Source organism: Oryzias latipes, chromosome 13, assembly GCF_053564925.1.
Source record: "Oryzias latipes strain Hd-rR chromosome 13, Olatipes_Hd-rR_3.1".
NCBI classification, from domain to species: Eukaryota; Metazoa; Chordata; class Actinopteri; order Beloniformes; family Adrianichthyidae; genus Oryzias; species Oryzias latipes.
In genome coordinates, this window is record NC_136249.1 from 9,323,725 (window position 1) to 9,343,791 (window position 20,067).

Here is a 20,067-nt window from a genome sequence, read left to right on the forward strand (position 1 = left end):
AACTGTACAGTAGTGATAATGTTCTTCGAAACCATGGTACAGGGTGGCACATGAACAGACATCGTTCCAGAGCAGAAAAGGCCTCACATTACCTTAAGCTCTCTGGGAATCGTGGGAAATCATGTCCTGGTAGCCAATTAGCTCAAAGCCCTGCCCCCCGAGTAAAAATAGGATCAGATCAGCAGTGAAAACATGCAAACTGAATTAAAACTGAAAACTAAAAACTTTATTCAAGTTTTTAATTAATTAATTATTTTCCAATTTTTCAGTATTAAGTTTACAATTTTATTTTATTTTTCAAATTTACAATTTTATTTCTCACACTTATAATAATTCCTTCAACTTTACAATGTTTACGGTTCAAGTTTGACGCAACATTTTTTTTTCTAATTTACAATCTGGTTTTTGATTAATTTTAAGCTGATGTTAATTTGACCCCATACATATCTTCCTGTAGTTTCCTAATAAATCTATGATTTGTTTGCATTTGAATCCTGACAACTCAAAACATTTAACACAAAACAATATTCCTTGTAAATTTATTCATAAAATCCATGGAATATTGCTCCAAAAACAAATGAAACTTGTGAGTAATTTGTGCTTTCTCTATTATGTTCTTCATGAAAAAATAATTGATGTGAAGACAAGAAACTTAATTTCACTTCCTCTGTCCTCCATCAACAGATGAGACCTCAGGGTGTGACTTAAGTTTTCACAAAAACACTGATGTCAGGGTTTTGATTGTTCCTTAAGAAAGAGAAGAACCACACAGGAAACGAGAATTGTTGTTAGACTTATGCAGAAGGACAACTCGTCTTTTCAAACTGCAACGGAGGAGTCCCGTCTTCAGTGTATGGAGTCTTTCTTTTTGTACTTGAAGGCTGGGGGTTCATTGAATCAGGCAGAACAGGAACATCATATTTTGTATAATCAGCATTTTGCACGTCAGTGTTTTCTTACTAAAAGACAGAACTGAGAAACAATCATATTAGAGTGATTGCAGCATGTGACCAAATGATAACTACATAAACCCCAACAACGGAAATGACTTTTTTGTATTCCAGGTGTGTTTAGGTACTGTTTGGCGTTTGTCATTTGACCAGTGTCAGAAAAAGAACATTAATTTAGTGCTGATTCGTTTGTTTGAAACTGTACAGTTGTGTAGGGATTGCAGCGTAACGTGGAGAATGTTCACATTTATATTAAGACACAGAATGACAAGAATGAATCTGCTTCGTATTGATAAGAGACATTTTTGTCTGTACTTACATCAAATTACAAATACAGGATTAGACTGATTACAGAAACTTTGCTTTGTGTAAAGAAGTTACTGAAAAATAATTCATTTTTTTTGGCCAAAGAAAACGATTCTTAGTCGAGAAGAGACACATTCCACTGAATCATTGGGGACAGAACAATTCATGTTTCAAGACCCACTCTCATCATCTTTTCATCCATTTTCAAAAGCAATGCTGTTTTTAACCAAAATGAAAATAAAAAAAGACCATCATTTTCTACAGCATAGTGTGGGACTGTTGGCAAGGAGCAGCCAGGCCCCCCCTTCCCCTCCTCGTAACTGAGAGCTCTCTGTTTACATTCTCTCTCACTATACCTTTTTTTCTAGCTATGTTAGCTTGTTTCTAAACTTTGTTTCTAGAATGCCACATTTTTATTGAAATAGTTGAGATATTAATCAAACCTTTTCTTTAAATTGACGTTTAATGTCCAGTAGACTTGGAAAACAGAAATCCTATTAAAATGTGATCTAGATATCTGTTTTGACCTATTATATGCAAAACCTGACTTTGAATTAGGAATATTAATAACACATTGTATGACCTAAATTTTTGTTTCAAAATTGAGTTTGAGACTTTTTGTGTTATTATATTTATCAGTGATAAATGTAATAAAATAAAAATGGGGTTTCATCACCAATAATTTCAAAACAGGCTCCAGAACAACACTCCATTTTTTAGATGACTCCCTGGGTGACAAATAAAAGAATGATGCATGACTGCAATATTTTATTCACAGTATTTCACTCGACAAAGACCTGTTCGCAACCACCACAATAGCACAAAACAACACATTTAACGATGTCTTCCAGCACAAAGCTGCATTTCTCATTCATAACACCGCAGCTGGTCAGACCCACAAGGACACAAAATTCTTTCGGTCTGACAGTGATGAAGATCAACACATTTCACTGTCTTCAGTGAAGTAAGTGACTACAGTTTGTGTGAGCTAAGCTACATGCAAAGCAAGGATATCTTTTAGACTAGTACTTGCAATGGGCAGTGTTTTTGCAGTCTCTATCAATCCAACACCAGGTTTGTGTTCTAATGCAGTTGAACTCTTTGAATTTGCCATGACTAGCGTCATCTGCCTAACACAAATAGCCTAACTTATGCCTTAGTCACAACTGCCCTTACAGGTCGATGAGGGCAAAAAATAGGCAAACTTTTACCTTTACGCATTCCTTGTTCCTGGGGGCGACAAGTCGTAGCAAACACTTAAACAACACATACAGGTAAGGATGAAATAGGAGAGACCCAGGCATGCTGTATAGATTATTCTTAATTTCAGCCCACCCACAACCTGCGTTCTGTGCAATGGGCCGGCAGTGCTGTTCAAGTGATAAGTGTGCATCTCTTGGCCACTCTTTCCTGCTCCATGGATGCAGCCTGACTGTTAGAAATGAGGAAATTAGACAATCAGAGTGTAATGTGTGTGGGCATAGTCCAACGGGCACTTGTACGTGGTCAATACGATTCAAGATTTAAAGGGTTTATTGTCATATGCACAGTAAGAAAATGGGTTTCCCTGTCCAATTAAATTTCTACTTTGATATTAACTCTGAATTTCACGTTCAAAGTTAGTTAAAATAGGATAGACTATTTACAAAATATTTGAAAAAGAGTTAGTAGCCAGTACTGGCACACTGGAATGCAGCATAGGGGCACCGTACGACAGCAACACTTATATCTCATAAACGGGGGTAACTTTTGTTATCCACAGAAATTCTTCACGATACACTTACCGAATTTCCAATAATAATAATACGTTCCCTCTTCATGATGTCCCTCAAGGGAACTGCAAGACTGACCTTTGCTCCCTTTAAGATGGAACCCCTACTGTCTACAGCCTCCGTACGGGTCAATCCCCATACTGGTGCATTTTATTAAAGCATCATTCACATAGACAAATATAACAGTTCTAAGTGAGGTCATTTACAGTTCACCAAAAAATAAATAAAAATAAAATAAAACTAACTAAAACAAATAAAAAACACACAGATTTGCAGTGTTGGAGTCCTCACTGCTGACCACGAATTGACTGTGTTTATTGATGATTAAGTCCAACCTAAGCAGCGTGAATGGTCAGGTGTGTGTGTATGTGTGTGAAATGATTATACCTGACTATACCTATTTTAATGTACCATTCAATAGATGCAATATATTCACCATCATACATTATTCAGATCTGAATCAGACACTGTCATTCTGCTGAAGGTTCTGCTCCCAAATTTAACAGCTTGGACAGGAATAGCCTAACCAGCACATTGCTGTGATTCAGTGAGGTTTTTTTTCTGCAGGCTCTCAGAGCTGTGTTGTAACTAACTGTCATGAACATCTGCTGACCTTGTTGTATTTGCTTGGATGGTTGATCATTCCCCCCCATATAACCTTATCACCGGGTCTTTATCAGAAGTCAAGGTCACAAACAAACAAGGTAGGCTGTTGGTAAATTAAAAAAACGTGTGTGCAAATGACAAAAGTTTTTATTATTTTATTTCATATATTTAAAAGGATTGAATCATAAACTAAAAAGAAATGTTCATTATTGTATTATCTTCTATGTTTTATATTAACATAGCATGCTAGTAATTTGTATTTAGAATATTGGTTTAGGCGAAATTTGTAAGTAAACTTGGTGTAGTAATTATAAAATGTACAAATGAGATGTAATCATAGGATTTTATGAAAGAACCTTCATCATTTAATTACATTTCATTATTTATTTGATAATTTATTGCTGTATTTTCAAAATTAACCTTCATTTTTATTACAAATTTTACTTTGTTATTTCATTCCTTCATTTTTTTTATCAGTCCATTTTTGTCACTTTTACCTCCTAGTATGTTTAAAAGTATCGGTTTAAATTGCAATCAGCTTCAAACCATAATGTTTCAGCACAAAGCACTTGGAATGCAGTATTTTGTGCAGCATAATAAAGGTGAAATAAAGAATATTAGGGGGATTTTTGTGGCTTTCATTTTCATTTGATTTTGTCACAGGAAGAATATATTTATGATCAAAACATTTTGAGTAATTAGCTTGCAAATTTCATAAACACTGACTCATTGCTGCATTTTTATTGTCCACTGTCTACTGTTTTGCTGAGGAAGTACAAATGTTTTTTTTTTTGTATTTTTATATTTTGTTTGACAGAATAAAAGCACAGTATTTGTTTGCACCAAAAACTCTTCAAAGAAATTTGCATCACTCACAGATTTGCAGTAAGGTCATGTGCTTTGTTGGTTGTCATCATAAACCATCAATAGTGTGCTGTTGCATAATTGAAACAAGTGTGATAAACCGGAGGCTGAAATCCTTTATAGGTGCAACCATGAATTTGCTTGCTGCAGGATAAATCTCCCTTTCTCTTGTTTTTTTCATTAGTTTGAATGCACTTTTTTTTAATTTCTGTTTTGCATAAAATGCTTTTGTTTGGGATCTGTAAAGACTTTTCTTTTCAGTTTAGAGTGCATGTCATGAGGATTTTCATCTGTAACGCATTATCTTCTGTATCTTTTTGAGTTTCAGCTGTAAATCTCTCTGCACACAATGCAGGAGCAGAACCATTGTTTATGTCCCGAGGGCACAAACAGTCACATTCATGCTTGTAAAAAACAAAAAGACAGGGCGTGCTTGCTACACCGCTTTAATGGTAAAATTCACAAAAAAGAGGAGTGGGAGGCAACAATGCTTGATGTTATCTTCCACTGCTGTGAAGCTGCTTTTGCCTGAAGTGGAAATGTTGTCATGTCCTTACAGTGCTGAGATATTAATGCTTCGTGTCTGTTATATCATTTTTATGCACTTTCAGGTAAAATATGTGGATGCGCAGAAACCAATTTTTGTTTTTTGTTTTGTCCCCATCGTCGAAGGTAGAACGGTGGTCTCTCTGAGTCCGAGGTATAGTTGCTAGGGTAAAAGTAAACTCAGGTACAGTCAGCTGAAAAGGAACATACCCTTCTTTTGGCTGTATTTTTTATTCCCATGAGATTACACACAAAACAAATGATATTCCAGGAATGAGAGATGAACTTTTTCTAAAAACATTGTACCGAATTAGAAATGTCATACACAGTAAGATGTTTACAGGTCACAGTGAAAAAAAAAAAACTAAAACAGAACAGAATGTGCATAACTTTTTAGAAAAAAAGTTTACATTGAATTGGGAGAAAGAACTTCACATATCAGTAATCTCATTTTCTTTCACAAATAAATAACTTATATTGAGTACATTATCTGATAAGATATTGTAGAAACTTTATAACTTGCATGCCTAAAAATACCCTGTATTTGTTACAGTAATAAACTGGTTTCATGAAGTGGGGAATAAGGCTTTAGTCATGCATGCAAGCTTCATGTTTTTTTTAAAGAGAGAGAGAAAAGGTCATGTTTCAGTCATGGCTTTCATCGATAAAGTTTCAACCCGGCAAAGGCTGTCAAACACAGCTTTATATATATTTTTAAAAAACAAAACAAAACAAAGAGGCTGGCTAAGCTAACAGTGGTCAATTTTGTGGTTGTAAAATGATGTCAACACTTGTAGGTTTTGCATCTGGCAACAAATATGGTGCATCTGTGAAGGAAAGAAAAACTGCAGTATGATCTTGTGCTTTTGCAATACCAGTTTGTCCATCAGTAGAAAAGATTTAGGACTGTTTTCAAAATATGAGCATGTGGTATAAAAAAACTGGAAATACGTTTTGCACACTTTCAAAAATGTCTTCTGTCCTTAAAAATGTTTATTTTAGGTGCTCAAAACAGCAAATACATGAACCCACTTTTTATTTTTGAGTGTCTACAGACAAAAACTCAAGTTACAACCTTCTATCTGAACTGAAGGTCCAATCCACTCAGTTTTTCTTGTCAGAAGCCAGTCAGCTACAGTTAAACAGAAATTTGAGCGCCTGTGCATTGCAGCTCAAAATGTGTCTAATTTCCATTATTACTTATGAATTAATCATTTCCAAACAATTCTCACATTATTTTGTTTAATATTTATTTAATGAGACCTCTTTGGAGACTCTTTCTGTGTTAGAACAACACACTCTTTTAAATTGAAGGTATTTTTCTGCCCCATGTTTTAAAACGCGGCCTATAAATGAATGTTAAATGTTAGGGGGGAAAAAATCATTTTCAATAGAAGAAGAACAACGGTACAATATGACAAGATGAAGGATTCTTTTCTGGCATCTCTAGAAAAGCTGTAAAAAATAATAGGAACAACATTGTTATTCATCCACTCTGGTTTTTTAAAACCTAACTTTTCCATTTTTGTTTTTGTTTCTGTAACTATGCTGGTGTGATATATAAAACAATGATTCTAAAACTCTACATTAAACTTGCTGAATTTGTTTTTTGTAAAAACAACACAGGATATGCTATCACTTAGTCATTCAGCACAATGACTAAAACATTTAAACAAAAATATTCTGAAACTCTACGGCAAACATCCCTTTGCTTTGCACAGAAGTTTCTTTAATGTGAACCAAGGATCAGACTGTTTTTGTCTGCAGGCACAGTAGGTCTCATTGTGAAGATAAATATGCAAAAAGTTTGACACCATTTTATGTTTGAAAAAAATAAAAATAGGTCATTTTACAATTTTAATTGATGTCAACTAAAAAAAGAATTAACAAATGTTGAAGGATTGTTTTCTGTAAAATATTGTAGCTATCCATGCACTGCAAGATCTACTCAATGACAACTGGTTGATGGACAACTTTATATGGTTTTGTTCACTGCAGCCATGGTGTTGTGATTTACTGATAACATGACATTAGAAAGTAATCCCATCGGTGTAACATTTTGGAATCTGATTGGCAAGCAAGACAATGCATGCCAATAGGCTGCTGACAGGAGAAAGGTTGATCAGTTCAGACAGAATATTTGTATCAAAAGTCCAATCTTGTAACTGTATTTTCTGTAGATCTTTGCTTGTGTGCTTGTAGAAGACATCACCTGTCTCTGTGTATGAGCTACTTAAAGGGCTTCAAATTATATTTTTAAGACAGAAAACATTTTTGGAATAGAGTGAATATTTTTTACTCATGCTCTAGCACACAAGTTTCAAACTCAAGGCCCGGGGGCCAAATGTGGCCCGCCAGGTCATTTTATGTGGCCCGCGAGAGCATAAAAGTTTTTAATTTCCCAAAATAAAAATTGGTATTTATTCATATCTAGGGGGAATCATACTTGAAATATCGGATTGGGCAACTAAACATTAGGACTTTAACACTGTCCATATAACCTAACCTGACAGAATCAAATTTAAAAGGATTTATGCTGCAGAATCAAGCAAACATATGTTTTCTATGTAACTGTAACTGTCACTTTAAAAAGTTATAATACAAAATAATGAGTTATTTAACATTAAGGAGTAGTTACATTTATTTTTCATTACATTTAATTAAACATATAAGTTATGTTTGGCCCTTTGAGGACAGTCACTATGCTGATGTGGCCCTCGGTGAAAATGAGTTTGACACCCCTACTCCAATATGTCTAAAGCCATAAACACAAGGACAAATAGGTTTTGAAAGAGCAAAAAATAATACTGTACTTTCAAATTTTCCATCACTACAAAGATTTTGTTTAATGATTCAAAACTTACAGATGTAGATATCATAGTACATCCCTAAAAATAATTGTGAAAAGAATATCACTCCATATTTAGAGACTTGGAAAAACAATTAGGGTGTTATCCTAGAAAAGGAATAAACTCTTTTTGAAAAACAAATATTCTTGAAGTGCACCTTGTTTTCCCAAATTTGGGGGGGAAAAAAATCATGTCATTTTTTTTAAATATTTAAAAATAAAGTAAAACAAACCCTTAAAATACATGATCCACTTTGTTCTGTTGCTGAAGCATTTCAAATATTCATAGCATAGTTTCTAAAAATGAGAAACAGTTTGTACTGTAGCTTAGAATAAACATTTCATACTTGAAACTACTTTGAAAGTCACTTTAAACTAAGCCTGACATGCATCAGCCAGTCGCAGGAGTTTGATGGGTCAATGTGGAATACTGTCACAGTTAAGTGTGCTTTATGTCGGAGCCTTTGATGCAATGTATCTGTGAATGCATTGGAGACAAGGGCAGGATCTCTATTCCGTCAAAAGGTTTTTAAAATAGAAAATTAGCAGAAAAAAGAAAACATTTTCCAACTATTTCCTGTTATTGAAACCCTGAAGATGCATATAAAACGAGATGCTGAGATTTTAATTGGTCGTTTTGTGCAGGGGGTCAGGACTCATTGGCAAACATTTAAACACAAGATCTAGGACAATCTGTTTATGAATAAATAACTGGACGTACATTAAAACTGGTCGAGAAGAGGGGTCAACAGCTTTTGGGTTGGTGTATGATTTATTCTATGAAAAAAAAAGGTTCAGCTGGTCATTTGGTGATGAGTGATAACTATTCTCTCACCTACTTTAATAACTAGAAAAACTATGCAGGGTGAAGCTTGTGACTCCTGATTGGGTGTAGGAGGCACAACATATTTTAGCCTCTGAAACAGAGTATCAGTTTGAGGGTCCAGACTGACCCACTCTAGAATGGGAAGATTCATGGAGCCACAGTGTGCCGTTATGGCTTCCAGTTTCAAGTCATAGTTATTTATTACAGCTTAAACGGATGAGTTATAGCAGTAGACGGTCTTTAGCACTATAAAGAGACAATCAGATCCATTTGTTTTAGGTGTAAGTATAGATATTGCACGTGTCTCTGTATGTGTTCTTCCTTCACTACAAACCCATCTAGGCTATAGGTTAAATAAACAAGGAAGTATTGCAATAATTTGGTGCTAGAGAAAACTGCTTTTGTCTACAAAAACGCAATGGAAAAAGGTGACCATTGATTAAGTCAAGCAGTATATTTTCCAGCCTAATCTGGTGTCCTTCAGCCAGGCAGACTATCAGGAACAGGTAGCTCTGCCAAAGCGGCATTTGAGCCATTGTTCTCTCCCGTGTTACTCCATAAATCCACGTCCTCCCTTTCTTCCTCCTGGTTTTGCAGATCCTGTGTTGACGGAGGTTCTAGAGAGTCAAAAGTTTGCCCTTTGGGTTCAGGGCTAAGGAGTGGCAACTGTGGCAAAAGTGGCTCGTCCCGAAGCTTCGTGGCCAGCTCCTTGGCGCTGCAAGTGGGTGTGTTGGTCTCATAGACATCGTGGAAGTTGTTGTAGTCTACCTCATAAAAGCCTTTCTCCAATGACAAAACGGGCGTAAAGCGGTAGCCCCACAGGACCTCAGTGTCCAGGTAGGAGCTTCTAGCCTGACAAGTCATTCCTGGCACAGACATAGACAAGCAGATGTGATCCCATTCACACGAACACACACGCACAGAAACACGTTTTCAGAAAGTTCCACGCACGCAGATGACAAAAGGACAAGCATAAACAGAGACACACAAAGACAAAGGTGAGAAAGAGGAAGAGCAGTTATGGTTAATAATCCATGCATTTGGAGAACCCACAAAACCCACACCAATTATTGTTTTTTTCTAACCAATAACTGCTTTGCTGACATAATAGCTGCTACATTATTATAAACTACTTTTTATCATGTTAGCAGACAAATCTGAAGAGGAAAAACAGATTTCTCATTCTGATCATGCTCCTACACTCACCTTAGACCCTTTAACACCGGAGATGTCGCCGGTGACACCACCTTAGTAACACATACTCTTAAACCGTTTACAACGTGAATCTTACGTAAAGTGTTGCATCAGCAGAAACCACTTTTCTCTGTCACAGAATCAGCACATTTACGTTGATTGCATATATACTTCACTTCTGTGAAGCTTCAGAATTAGCTGGCATTACGATAATTTCGTGAACGTGAAGAGTTGTAGTATTGGAAAGACTGTCAACAGTCAGGCTAAAGCTAAAGCTAAAGCTCAGGTGTTAAAATGATTAAACTAACAAGACATGGTCTGATGTAAATGTCCTTTAAATGTAATGTCAGTACTATAAATGTTGAGCATCACAAAAATGTGTTTTAAAATGTTGCCCTTTAGTCAAAACCAATAACAGTGATACTAATCAAAGAAACAAAAAGGCCTTTTCTCTGATGATAAATCTGCTTCTACACGTATATGTTTTTCTTGATCTATTATCTAAAGCTAAGGTGGGACATTGCGATTTTGATGTAGATACTTAAGCTTAACGCCTGTCTAATAAAGGTGAGTTACATTAAGCTGTTTGCAATTTTTTTAACCATGTGTTTTTATTAGATCACTAGTACAAGGGTATCAAACTCAATGCCTCGAGGGCTAAACCCTGTAGGTCTTTTAGACAGATACAGCCCTACTTGCTGCTGATTACCTGGATCAGGTGGGTTTTGCCAATACAAAACTACAATGGTAGGTTAGTTGGAAAATTTATAGGACACTGGCCCATAAGGCCTGGAGTTTGACACCTGTGGTTTAGGACATACCAACTTTGGTTGGACAATAAGTAAACATAATTTTTTTTATTTATTAAACATATTTCTTATTAAATGTTACATTTTATTCTTTTTTGTCAAGCACTGACTGGCTTTGAGTTTCTAGAGTGACTTTTTTTTTGCTCAGGGCAGATGTTATAGATGCAATGTGATATTTTTAAAAACAAACATTTAGATCCAGGAACACTGATTGTAGAGACTGGTCTTAGAGAAATTCTATACATAAAGTAGCACTTTACTCTGCAATAAAATGTTATGTCAAAGGAGAAAGACCAGAATGTTTTTGAGGTTAACATCAAAGGCCAGAGTAACGCAGAAAACCACTTATTATAACCAAGGCTGAATCTGAACGCACAGCCTGAACTTTGTAGTAGATGGGTCACAGCAAATTACCAACCCCATGTAATTCCTGTCAAACTGACACACACTGACAAAAAAAAAAAAAAATACTCAAGATAAGCCCTGTTCTTTAGATTTTGGATTTCTTTGTAGAAGTTTAGAGGGGGGGAGTGGTGGTAAGCATAGTGAAAGTGTGGATACATCCTGCTCTTTTGATTATTAACTAGGATACAAGGCCAGACTAATGTCACAGTTCTGATGCTTGGCTTTTTTTCCCCTTTTTGGAACATCAGCAGTGTTATAAGCAGGTCTAATATGACATTTAAACAATTTCCTGCAAGCAATGCCAAAACAACCAAAAGATCATTTTTACAGAAACAACTATTGCTGTAGATTTACCAAGTTCACACAATTTGGAGTTCAGTCTCTACATGCATCAAGATTGGTCACAAGTGGAATGTATTTCGGACAGCTAGGGCTAACCATTTCCCTCCAGAGGTTTCTGACGTTTAGACTGCTCAGAGCTTGGGGAAATACCATAAAACAAAGTGTATGGCTTAGAGCTTTCAGATCCCACTAAACATGTTTCAGGAGAAAATAAACCACATCAAACAGTGCCTGTTTTTTTTCTTTGTGAACAAAAAAGACTTGTCTATTAATAGCCACAGGATAAAAAAAAGACAACTATGCTGTTGTCACACTGGTTTGTGCTGATTGTTTCAGATGTTCAGGAGTCAAATATAGGCTGTCTTTACTTAACTTTCTGCACAACTTTCTGCATCAATTCACTTTTAAATGACTGTTTTTCAAAGAAATAAATTAAAAAACAGTTTTTATGTTATATTAATCTGTACTTTGAATTTTTGAAAAAAGAAACAAAAACAGGACTTTAAATTTATCATAAAGATAATTTACAAACAAACTATTCTTAAATAAAGATCGAAAATATTAGCTGTGCAAAAAAAAAATCTTTCCAGAATAAATTATTATTCTGCCCACAAATACCAAAAACCTGTTAAGTTCATTACAGAGCATTTTGCACGTGAGACCTTTCACATGTTTTTTTGTGATATTTTTACTCAAGCATGTTTAGTATGTCAGGGTTTTACTGCACCTGCACTTGAACAAGCATTTTCCATTTTTTCAAAATTCCTTTCTGTCAACCATCACCCACTGTTACACCTGAACTTTAAATTCACTTGTCAGTCAAAGCAATCTTGACACTAACTTGGCTTGAACAGTGAGGGCCACACAAAGGAGATTACAGTCTATTTATCCAATTAAGTATTTTTGTTGGCAACAAATAATTATATAAAAAAGTTTTATATATTTTTTTATTATTATGTATCTCATTCAGATATTAAAAATACAAAATCATTGGTTTCAAATCAGGAGTTGAGTGATTTAATTCTGCATATGTATATATTAGTTCATCAAAATAAGTAGCGTTGATCTTTTTCTTTTAACTTGAGTTTTTGAGTCGTTTTGTTGTTTTACTGCTTCTTCTCTTGAAAATCATTCGTTGTACAAAAATGTTGCGTCACTATTCATAAATGATACTTAGAAAATATAATAAAGTAAACTGCTGTGTATAAAATGTTGTGAGGGATGTAAATTATGATTAATCTGGCTTGTAAAGACAACCTTTTAGACATATGTTTTGCGCTTAAGCTGGTCTAGATAAGGTAAAGTCCAATCAAATTGGTAGAATTCCTTCTTGGGGACAATTTTGAGGCAACCCCAGCAGACATCAGTTTGCACAACAAAAAAAAAAAAAAACTGGGATTCTCAGAAAAGGTACTAGGTCTTATTTTGTGTATAAATACTTTTTCAGTTAAAAAAAAAAGTACTAGGGGTAAAAGCGTATACCCACCATCCTTCATTCAAAAGTGTTTAATGGTGAAAACAAAGTTTGTTGAGGGCAACAACAAAGAACATTGCTGGGCACTTGGTGCAACTTAAGGAGGGCCAATATTACAACATACTACAGCTAAATCTAATGTTTTGTGAACAAGAAATACTGTTTGCATATAAAAGAACCTCAATTGTGATTAAATGTATATGTTTGTAATTCAGATTTTAGTCCACAATGAATTGAACACGCTTTTTTGCTGAATTCATAAAATAAAAAAATTTAAATGTTTCTTTTAAATGCTGCATCAGATCTGGATTGTAGCATTAGGGCTGTGGGCAGCGTGATGCTCAAAATCGCAGTATTCTTTGTTATCTGAACTTGCACGTGAAAACTTTTGAAGTTGAAGAGAGAGCGAATGCAGCAAAGGGAAAATAAAACAGCGAGAAACTCGTTTTTTGCCTTCAACTGCACATTTTGTTTTCAATAATATAATTCAATACAGTTTTGTGTGCCGACCATAAACCATACTGCCAATGTGGGATGGAAGACTGAATTCAATTGATTTGAAGTTACCTGCCTAATTCATTTTGTCTGGATCTGCTGCATTTCTACTTTATGAGAATACAAATGTGCAAAAGTACAAATGCTGTTATTGATTTAGTTTCTAATTAAGATCATAAAAATCTTAGCCTGACAGCAAAACTAGTTTTTATGAGCCCATATAAACCCCAATATATTCCAACCCTGAACATTTAGTCAACCTAAAACCTTTGCAATTTTGGTAATTTAGCTGTAATTACAAAAATTATCAATTTGAAAATGAAAATAAATCTTATTTAAAAAAAAATGAACAAAAAGTAAAAACCTTCAAGATGGTTTCAGTAGCATTGGAGACTTGTCCCACAGGACATTAGCATGTGCATAGCTTACATTGGTTAATGCAAATTTGACATATAGAAAAATGAAAGCAATACATTTTCATTCACGCTGTGCATGGGACTCCTTTGAACTATATGTTACCGTATTAATAACAAAATAAGAACTGAAAAGAAATGTCGCGTAACAAATGTCGTTTCTTCCTCTTACGTACCGTAGCAACCACGGTTTTGTTTGCTTTAGCACTGTAGTAGCACAGTACAGTGCTCTATAATGATCTATGCTGGGCAAGTTACTTTCAAATTGTAATACACTACATATTACTTGCTACTGTTAAGAAAAAGTAATCCGATACATCACAATTTTATTCTTTTGGTAATCTTGACTCTTGTATTACTTATAACTTACTTAAAAACAAAGCAAAATCTTAAGTGACAAGTATGCTACAAAGTAGGTTACGGCAATATGGCATAGCAGTTTCTGAATTTTTTTTGCTTAAGTGAAAGCACATGAAGCACAGAAAGACTAACCATCAAATCTAATCAAAAAATAAATGGCAGGCTGTTCACTTTTATGAAAACAAATCAGAGAACAAATTGGAAAACTAGGGAATGTGTGCCTCAGAAAGAATGAAAAACAAATCAGAAAAGAAAAAAAAAGGAAAAGGAATCAGCATGAAGCAGATTTCTTGGGGAACTAAAATTGAAATGAAATTAAAATGATTGGACTGTCATGTCTAACAGCAATTGAAGTTCAAATAAAAATAAATAAATAAAAGTAAATAATAGTGAGGAGGAATCGTGTTTTGTCTGGCCTTTTCTTAACTACAAGTATATGTTTTACTCTTAGTCTGTTGCAATTTACTGAACACATCGTGTGTGGCCTATGTGACAAAAATGATGGTAATGCCTTCAGCTACTACGTTTACAGCAAAGAGTAATACTGTATGTCGTTGTGTAGTATATTCTGTGTGAAATTAGTTATTCCAAACACTGATGATGACCCATGTTTTCACTTGAGTTTCTCAATAACTGTGGGAGGAAGTTTGCATGACTGACCTAAATGTTAAGTAAAAATAAACACAACTATGTTATGTGTCTGCAATATACAAAATATATAAAGCAGCATACAACTCCAAGTCTGTAGGTTTGTTTTTTTCTTGTATTGATTTTTTCAAAATGTACACACTGCTGCCTCGATGCTCCTTAACAAGTACTTCCTAAAAAGGTGTTTCAGTGATCAATAAGATACAGCTTCATCAAAAAATGTGTTATAAACTACATAAACTGTTCAGACTAATAATGGAAAGATTTTAATAAAAACACCATCTTTGAAAATTGGATTTGTAAAGGCAGATTCTTTTAGAAACCCTAATCAATAATGCACAAAGTGCTGCGAGGTGGTAGTGGTGGGAACAAAACCACATCCTACCACCACTCTAACCTGCCTATTTGCTAAGCATTATGCCTGAAATAGACCACTTAGCGAGGACTATCAGTCATCTTTCAGTGCTTTTCAGGATCCCTTAAAGTAGATAGATCACGGTCACTCTCCGCTTGTCTTTGATGGACATAAAATTCTTCTTTCCGCAGAGCCAAACAGTCATTCAGTCAGGTTACACCTTTAGTTCTAATGTATTTTCCTCAACATAACTGTAATGTGTGATTACAATGTTTTCTTTTTGTTTTTGCCTAAAAGTTCACTGGTGAGCTTTACTACGTTTATTTGGACGGAAAGGTCAAATCATTTTGTACATTTTAATTTGATTTGCTTGGCCTGTGACAGGCTGGTGACCTGTACCGAGGGAACCCTGCCAACAGCAGCTGGGATAGGCTCCAGCAACCCTGAAAGGGACTCAGCAGGTTAGACGATGTGTGACGAGTGAAACACATACCTAATACTTGATTAGCATTATTGCTTTTTTATTTAAATGGGTCATTCATCGTCTTAGTGCAATACACACATGTAAGTTGTAAAAATGTATATTTCCTTAGTACCACATATTTTCTATTATCTATTTTATTCTAATATGTATGTCACTTTATTTTATTTTCCTCAAGCAGCTGGAAAGCACCAGAAGTGTCGTTGTAACAAGCCTCTTGTGTACAATGATATTAAAGAATTATGATTCTGATTATTTACTCCTATGAAATACTCGGTCAATGTCATTAGTCTGTTGAAGTTAGCAGTTTGATGCATTAGACAAAAATTTGTCATTGTTTTATACAGATAAAGTAACCAAAATAGCACAAATGAACTAAAATGAACCACCGTCTGAATTGATAGATTTTTTTCTTTTCTGGATCAATCCCAGTTTGAGCCCAGATCCAATTACAGACCTGTTGTATCGAAAAGGTTATTCAGTTTAAAAGCCTCCTCCTGTGGTGACCATGGTGATGGGGAAAAAATGAAATCACTTATTTACTGATCATTTTTAATCACAGCGTTGATTAGTTAATCACCTCTGGTAAAAGTACCTAAGAAACCTTATACAAAAACGGATGGGTGTTTCTTAAATTTAAAGAAAAAAAAACCTGTAAGTTTAATATGCCTGTAAATGGGAGAAATATTCTGATCGGTCACCTTCATCTGCCAAGAGAAAGGACAGGCAAATGATTCATGATGTCACAGCCGCATCCTATGAAACAAACATTGGTGCATCAGTGTAGTACACAACAATGTGTATGGCATCATAGCAACCTCTTGTATTATTTAAACAAAAAGAAAAGGGGAAGTACTTCTACACAGTTTCTCATTAACACCTGGAAGGCTCTTACACAAGGGAACCACAATGAGGCCAGTAAGTTGAAAATTAAAGCCTGATTTAAGAAGAACATTGCTCATTTAAAATACTAGACAAACCCAAATAGCTCTTTTTTTAATTTTGTGACCCTTTGACAGACGGCCACATTATAAAGAAAAAAAGAAGAGATGAAAAATCAAGCGCTAAACTTTAAAGTCATGGAAGAAAATGCTGTATTTTAACTTGTAGGAATCAGTTAAATTTGTTTGTTGACTGGTGCAAATAATCTTACGAATAATTCATTAAAGTTGGAAATGCTTTGGACCCAATTTATAATTGTCAGATTTTTTTGGTTCATCACATATTGTGCTAAATATGAGAACACATTAAAGTAAAATTGCTTTATACTACTTTGGTGGCCTTTAGGCCTGAAAAAAGACACACGAACTTAGTGGAACTTTACAGAAACACCCAGTCATGTGTGCCTCGTAAATGTAACCAGCCTGGAGCTTGGCCTCAATACCTAAAACAAAAACCTGTGGTGTGGGTAGCTAAACTTCATCCATTTGGAACAAAACAAAAGCAATGACATAACCTTGAAGTAGCAACAATGGGGATGTGGGCTAATGTGAGTACAAAGAAACAGTGCTTGCAAATTAAGGGGGAATGATTGATATGAACAAATAATTTAAAAACACGGGCCCTATGTTGTGCAATGGTAATGGTAATGAAGTAAATATTTCTCCTGTAGGACCTTAGTGGTTTTAGAATCACTGAAGTTTAAATTATGATTAAAGTTTTACTGTCTTTTGTTTTTTGGTTAACCCTCTAACACCAGAGCTTTAGCTCCAGTTTTTACATTCTTCTGAGTACCTTAATTCCTACACCGATAATACCATTAACGTAAGTCCAATGGATTCTGAAGCGGAGAAAACCAGCCTTGTGCTGATGTGCACCATTTTACCGTGGTGAAGTGCTCAAGCAATCACCGTAAATCAGCGGATTCTGTGGCGGAGAAAAGCGGCTTTGCGCTATCATCCAACACTTAGTAACGTGTTGCATAATGGCACAAAGCTCACATAAAAAGATGCTTTTCTCTGCTTCAGAATCCACTGATTTTCATTGACTGCATAAACAGTTGAAGAGTTATAGTATGTCAACGAGTGTGAGTTATTTAGGTGTCGCCGGCAACATCTCCGGTGTTAAAGGGTTAATGTAGGTTGCTCCAGCCTTTAGCTTCCCCATCCATTTATCCATCTTCTAATTGATTTTGCTATAATCAATTTTTGTGTTTACTCATTGTCCTTTTATACGTTATTCATATCCTCCCATTGTATTTTCCATTCATTTTCACCCCCCACCTCCCCGTCATACCTGTGGCCTCCACCATGCCCTCAAGGATAACCACAATCTCGAACTCCTCCTTCTCGATTTGAGCCATTGACATTTCCCAGAAGGGGCTCTTCGCATTAATCTCATGAGAGATGATCAGCGGTGACACCAAGAACAGTCGATCATCCCCAGTGTCAAAGCCAATGTTGATGTCAGTCTGGTTGAGCGGGATGAATTCCCCCTCTTTGGTTTGCTGCGAGCGGATCAGCTTCGCTCGAATTGATGCCTCCACAATGTGAGAGTTCCTCAGGTCCCCCACTCGAAACATCAGGCACATCTTGTTATCTCGCACCGAAATGACAGCATTGTGTGAGAACATCAAAGTCTCTGCACGGTTCTTTGGCTGTGAGATCTTGACAAACATGCAGCCAACCATCATGGCGTTAACAATGGAACCCAAGATAGCTTGCACTAAGAGCAGTATAATACCTTCAGGGCATTTTTCCGTGATGACACGATAACCATACCCAATGGTGGTCTCCGTCTCAATAGAGAAGAGGAAAGCTGAGACAAAGCTGTTGAGGTTCTCCACACAGGGGGTCCAGCCCTCCTCATCACCATGCACCAGATCTCCACGGATGAGTGCAATCAGCCACCACAAGAACCCAAAGAACAGCCAGTTGACTATATAGACCAGTGTGAAAATTAAGAAACTAAAACGCCATCGTAGGTCCACCAGCGTAGTGAACAAGTCACTGAGGTAACGGTAGGTCTCCTGCACGTTTCCATGATGTACATTGCACTTGCCATCCTTCTGCACGTACCGCTGTCTTGGCTTCTTTACAGGATCAGAAATCAAGTGGGTTCGATCAGTTGATATCTGAGCCTCTCTTAGATGTTTGGGGAGCTTCTTCACCTACGAAGATGAAAGAAAGAAATCTGTTAAAAAAGAAACAAAATATGCACCAATAAAAAGAAAAGAAAGACTCAGGAAGTGTTTATTTTTATCAGTGCATTTTTTCTCAAGAGCAATCTTATGTAAATTAGATTCTCAACACAGCTGTTGGAGAATCACACTAAAAGATGAATTTGCATGCAAGTTGTTAGTGTTTTAAATCCAGTGTGTTACCCTCTTACAAGGAAACAAATCAAGAGGAATGAAAAACTCCTTTCCACAGGCTTCATGACACTGGCATTGCAGTGTCAGTCTATGCACGTATTTAACAAAGCGAAAAAGAAACTGAGAAAGGACACAACAAGAACACAAGGACATCCAGGTCTTTGTCCACGTTGGCCAGGCTCCAGTGAGGCGATAAGGCTCCACAGCTGTGTCCTGTCTCCTTCCCTGTCCTCTGTGTTTTCTCCTCTTGCACATTACGGGACACTGGAAAGTTATCATTGACCTTTTCATGGTAATTTTTTGCTATTCTTGTAAGTAGACCTATAGAGAATAAACTCATCAGCTGAAATCCCCACTATCAAATTTTCTTTATTTTTGCACCAGTACTACAAAAAATATTTCTAAGAAAAGCAATCCAAACATCATTCTACTGTTCTTGCAGTGACAGTTTCTCTGTGTTGTGATGAATATGATTACAGCTGGAACTTTGTATATAATAATAGAAACTATGATGTGTTTGAAGTTTCTTTGACTGGAAAGGCTGTCGACAAAAAACTTTCACTGAGATGTCAGAAGCAGTTTTAATGCTGTTCTGCTCACGGTAATACAAATTTTGCTAGTACTGCAAGCACATTAGTTATTTCTTACAAATTGCTATGCATCAAAAGACCTATGTAAAAATTAATTTTTACTGATGGAACTGGCTTTTACTTCATTTAGGGTTTTTTGTTATGCACTTTTTGTGTACATGCTTTGCTTTACAATGATGCAGTAGATACTTTTTAGAGAAGAAGATGATGTCAGAACAACAAAACCTGCATTCCCACCATCTCCATAACTTCATCTGCACTTTTTCTTTTAAAAAAATGTGACTTTTCAGACAAAAGAATTAAGTTAACTCTTTAATAATCATCAACTGGCCATTAATAGACCCAAAAGGCAGGCCTTACCATAATACCTCTTCTTTTATTCATGGAATGTGGTTGTGTGTGTTGTAAAAACCAATCATGGTGAGCTCACATTAAAGGGTTGTTGGCCTGAATTAGATTTTTTTTTTTTT

The 20,067-nt window shown here is 35.7% G+C and overlaps 1 protein-coding gene across 2 annotated transcripts in view; it reads right to left on the reverse strand.

Annotated features, from left to right (window-relative positions):
- Positions 1-4,928: 4,928 nt before the first annotated feature.
- The window catches only part of kcnj5 (potassium inwardly rectifying channel subfamily J member 5), a 40,058-nt gene continuing 24,919 nt past the window's right edge, over positions 4,929-20,067 (reverse strand). The window contains exons 3-4 of one of the 2 annotated variants that reach the window (XM_004075903.5): positions 17,930-18,803; positions 4,929-9,584 (exon numbers count right to left, since the gene is read on the reverse strand). In XM_004075903.5, coding sequence (XP_004075951.1) covers positions 9,199-9,584; positions 17,930-18,803 — 1,260 coding nt within the window. In that variant the 3' untranslated portion in view covers positions 4,929-9,198. The remainder of the gene's footprint in view (positions 9,585-17,929; positions 18,804-20,067) is intronic. The other variant, XM_020708457.3, reaches the window with a different exon arrangement.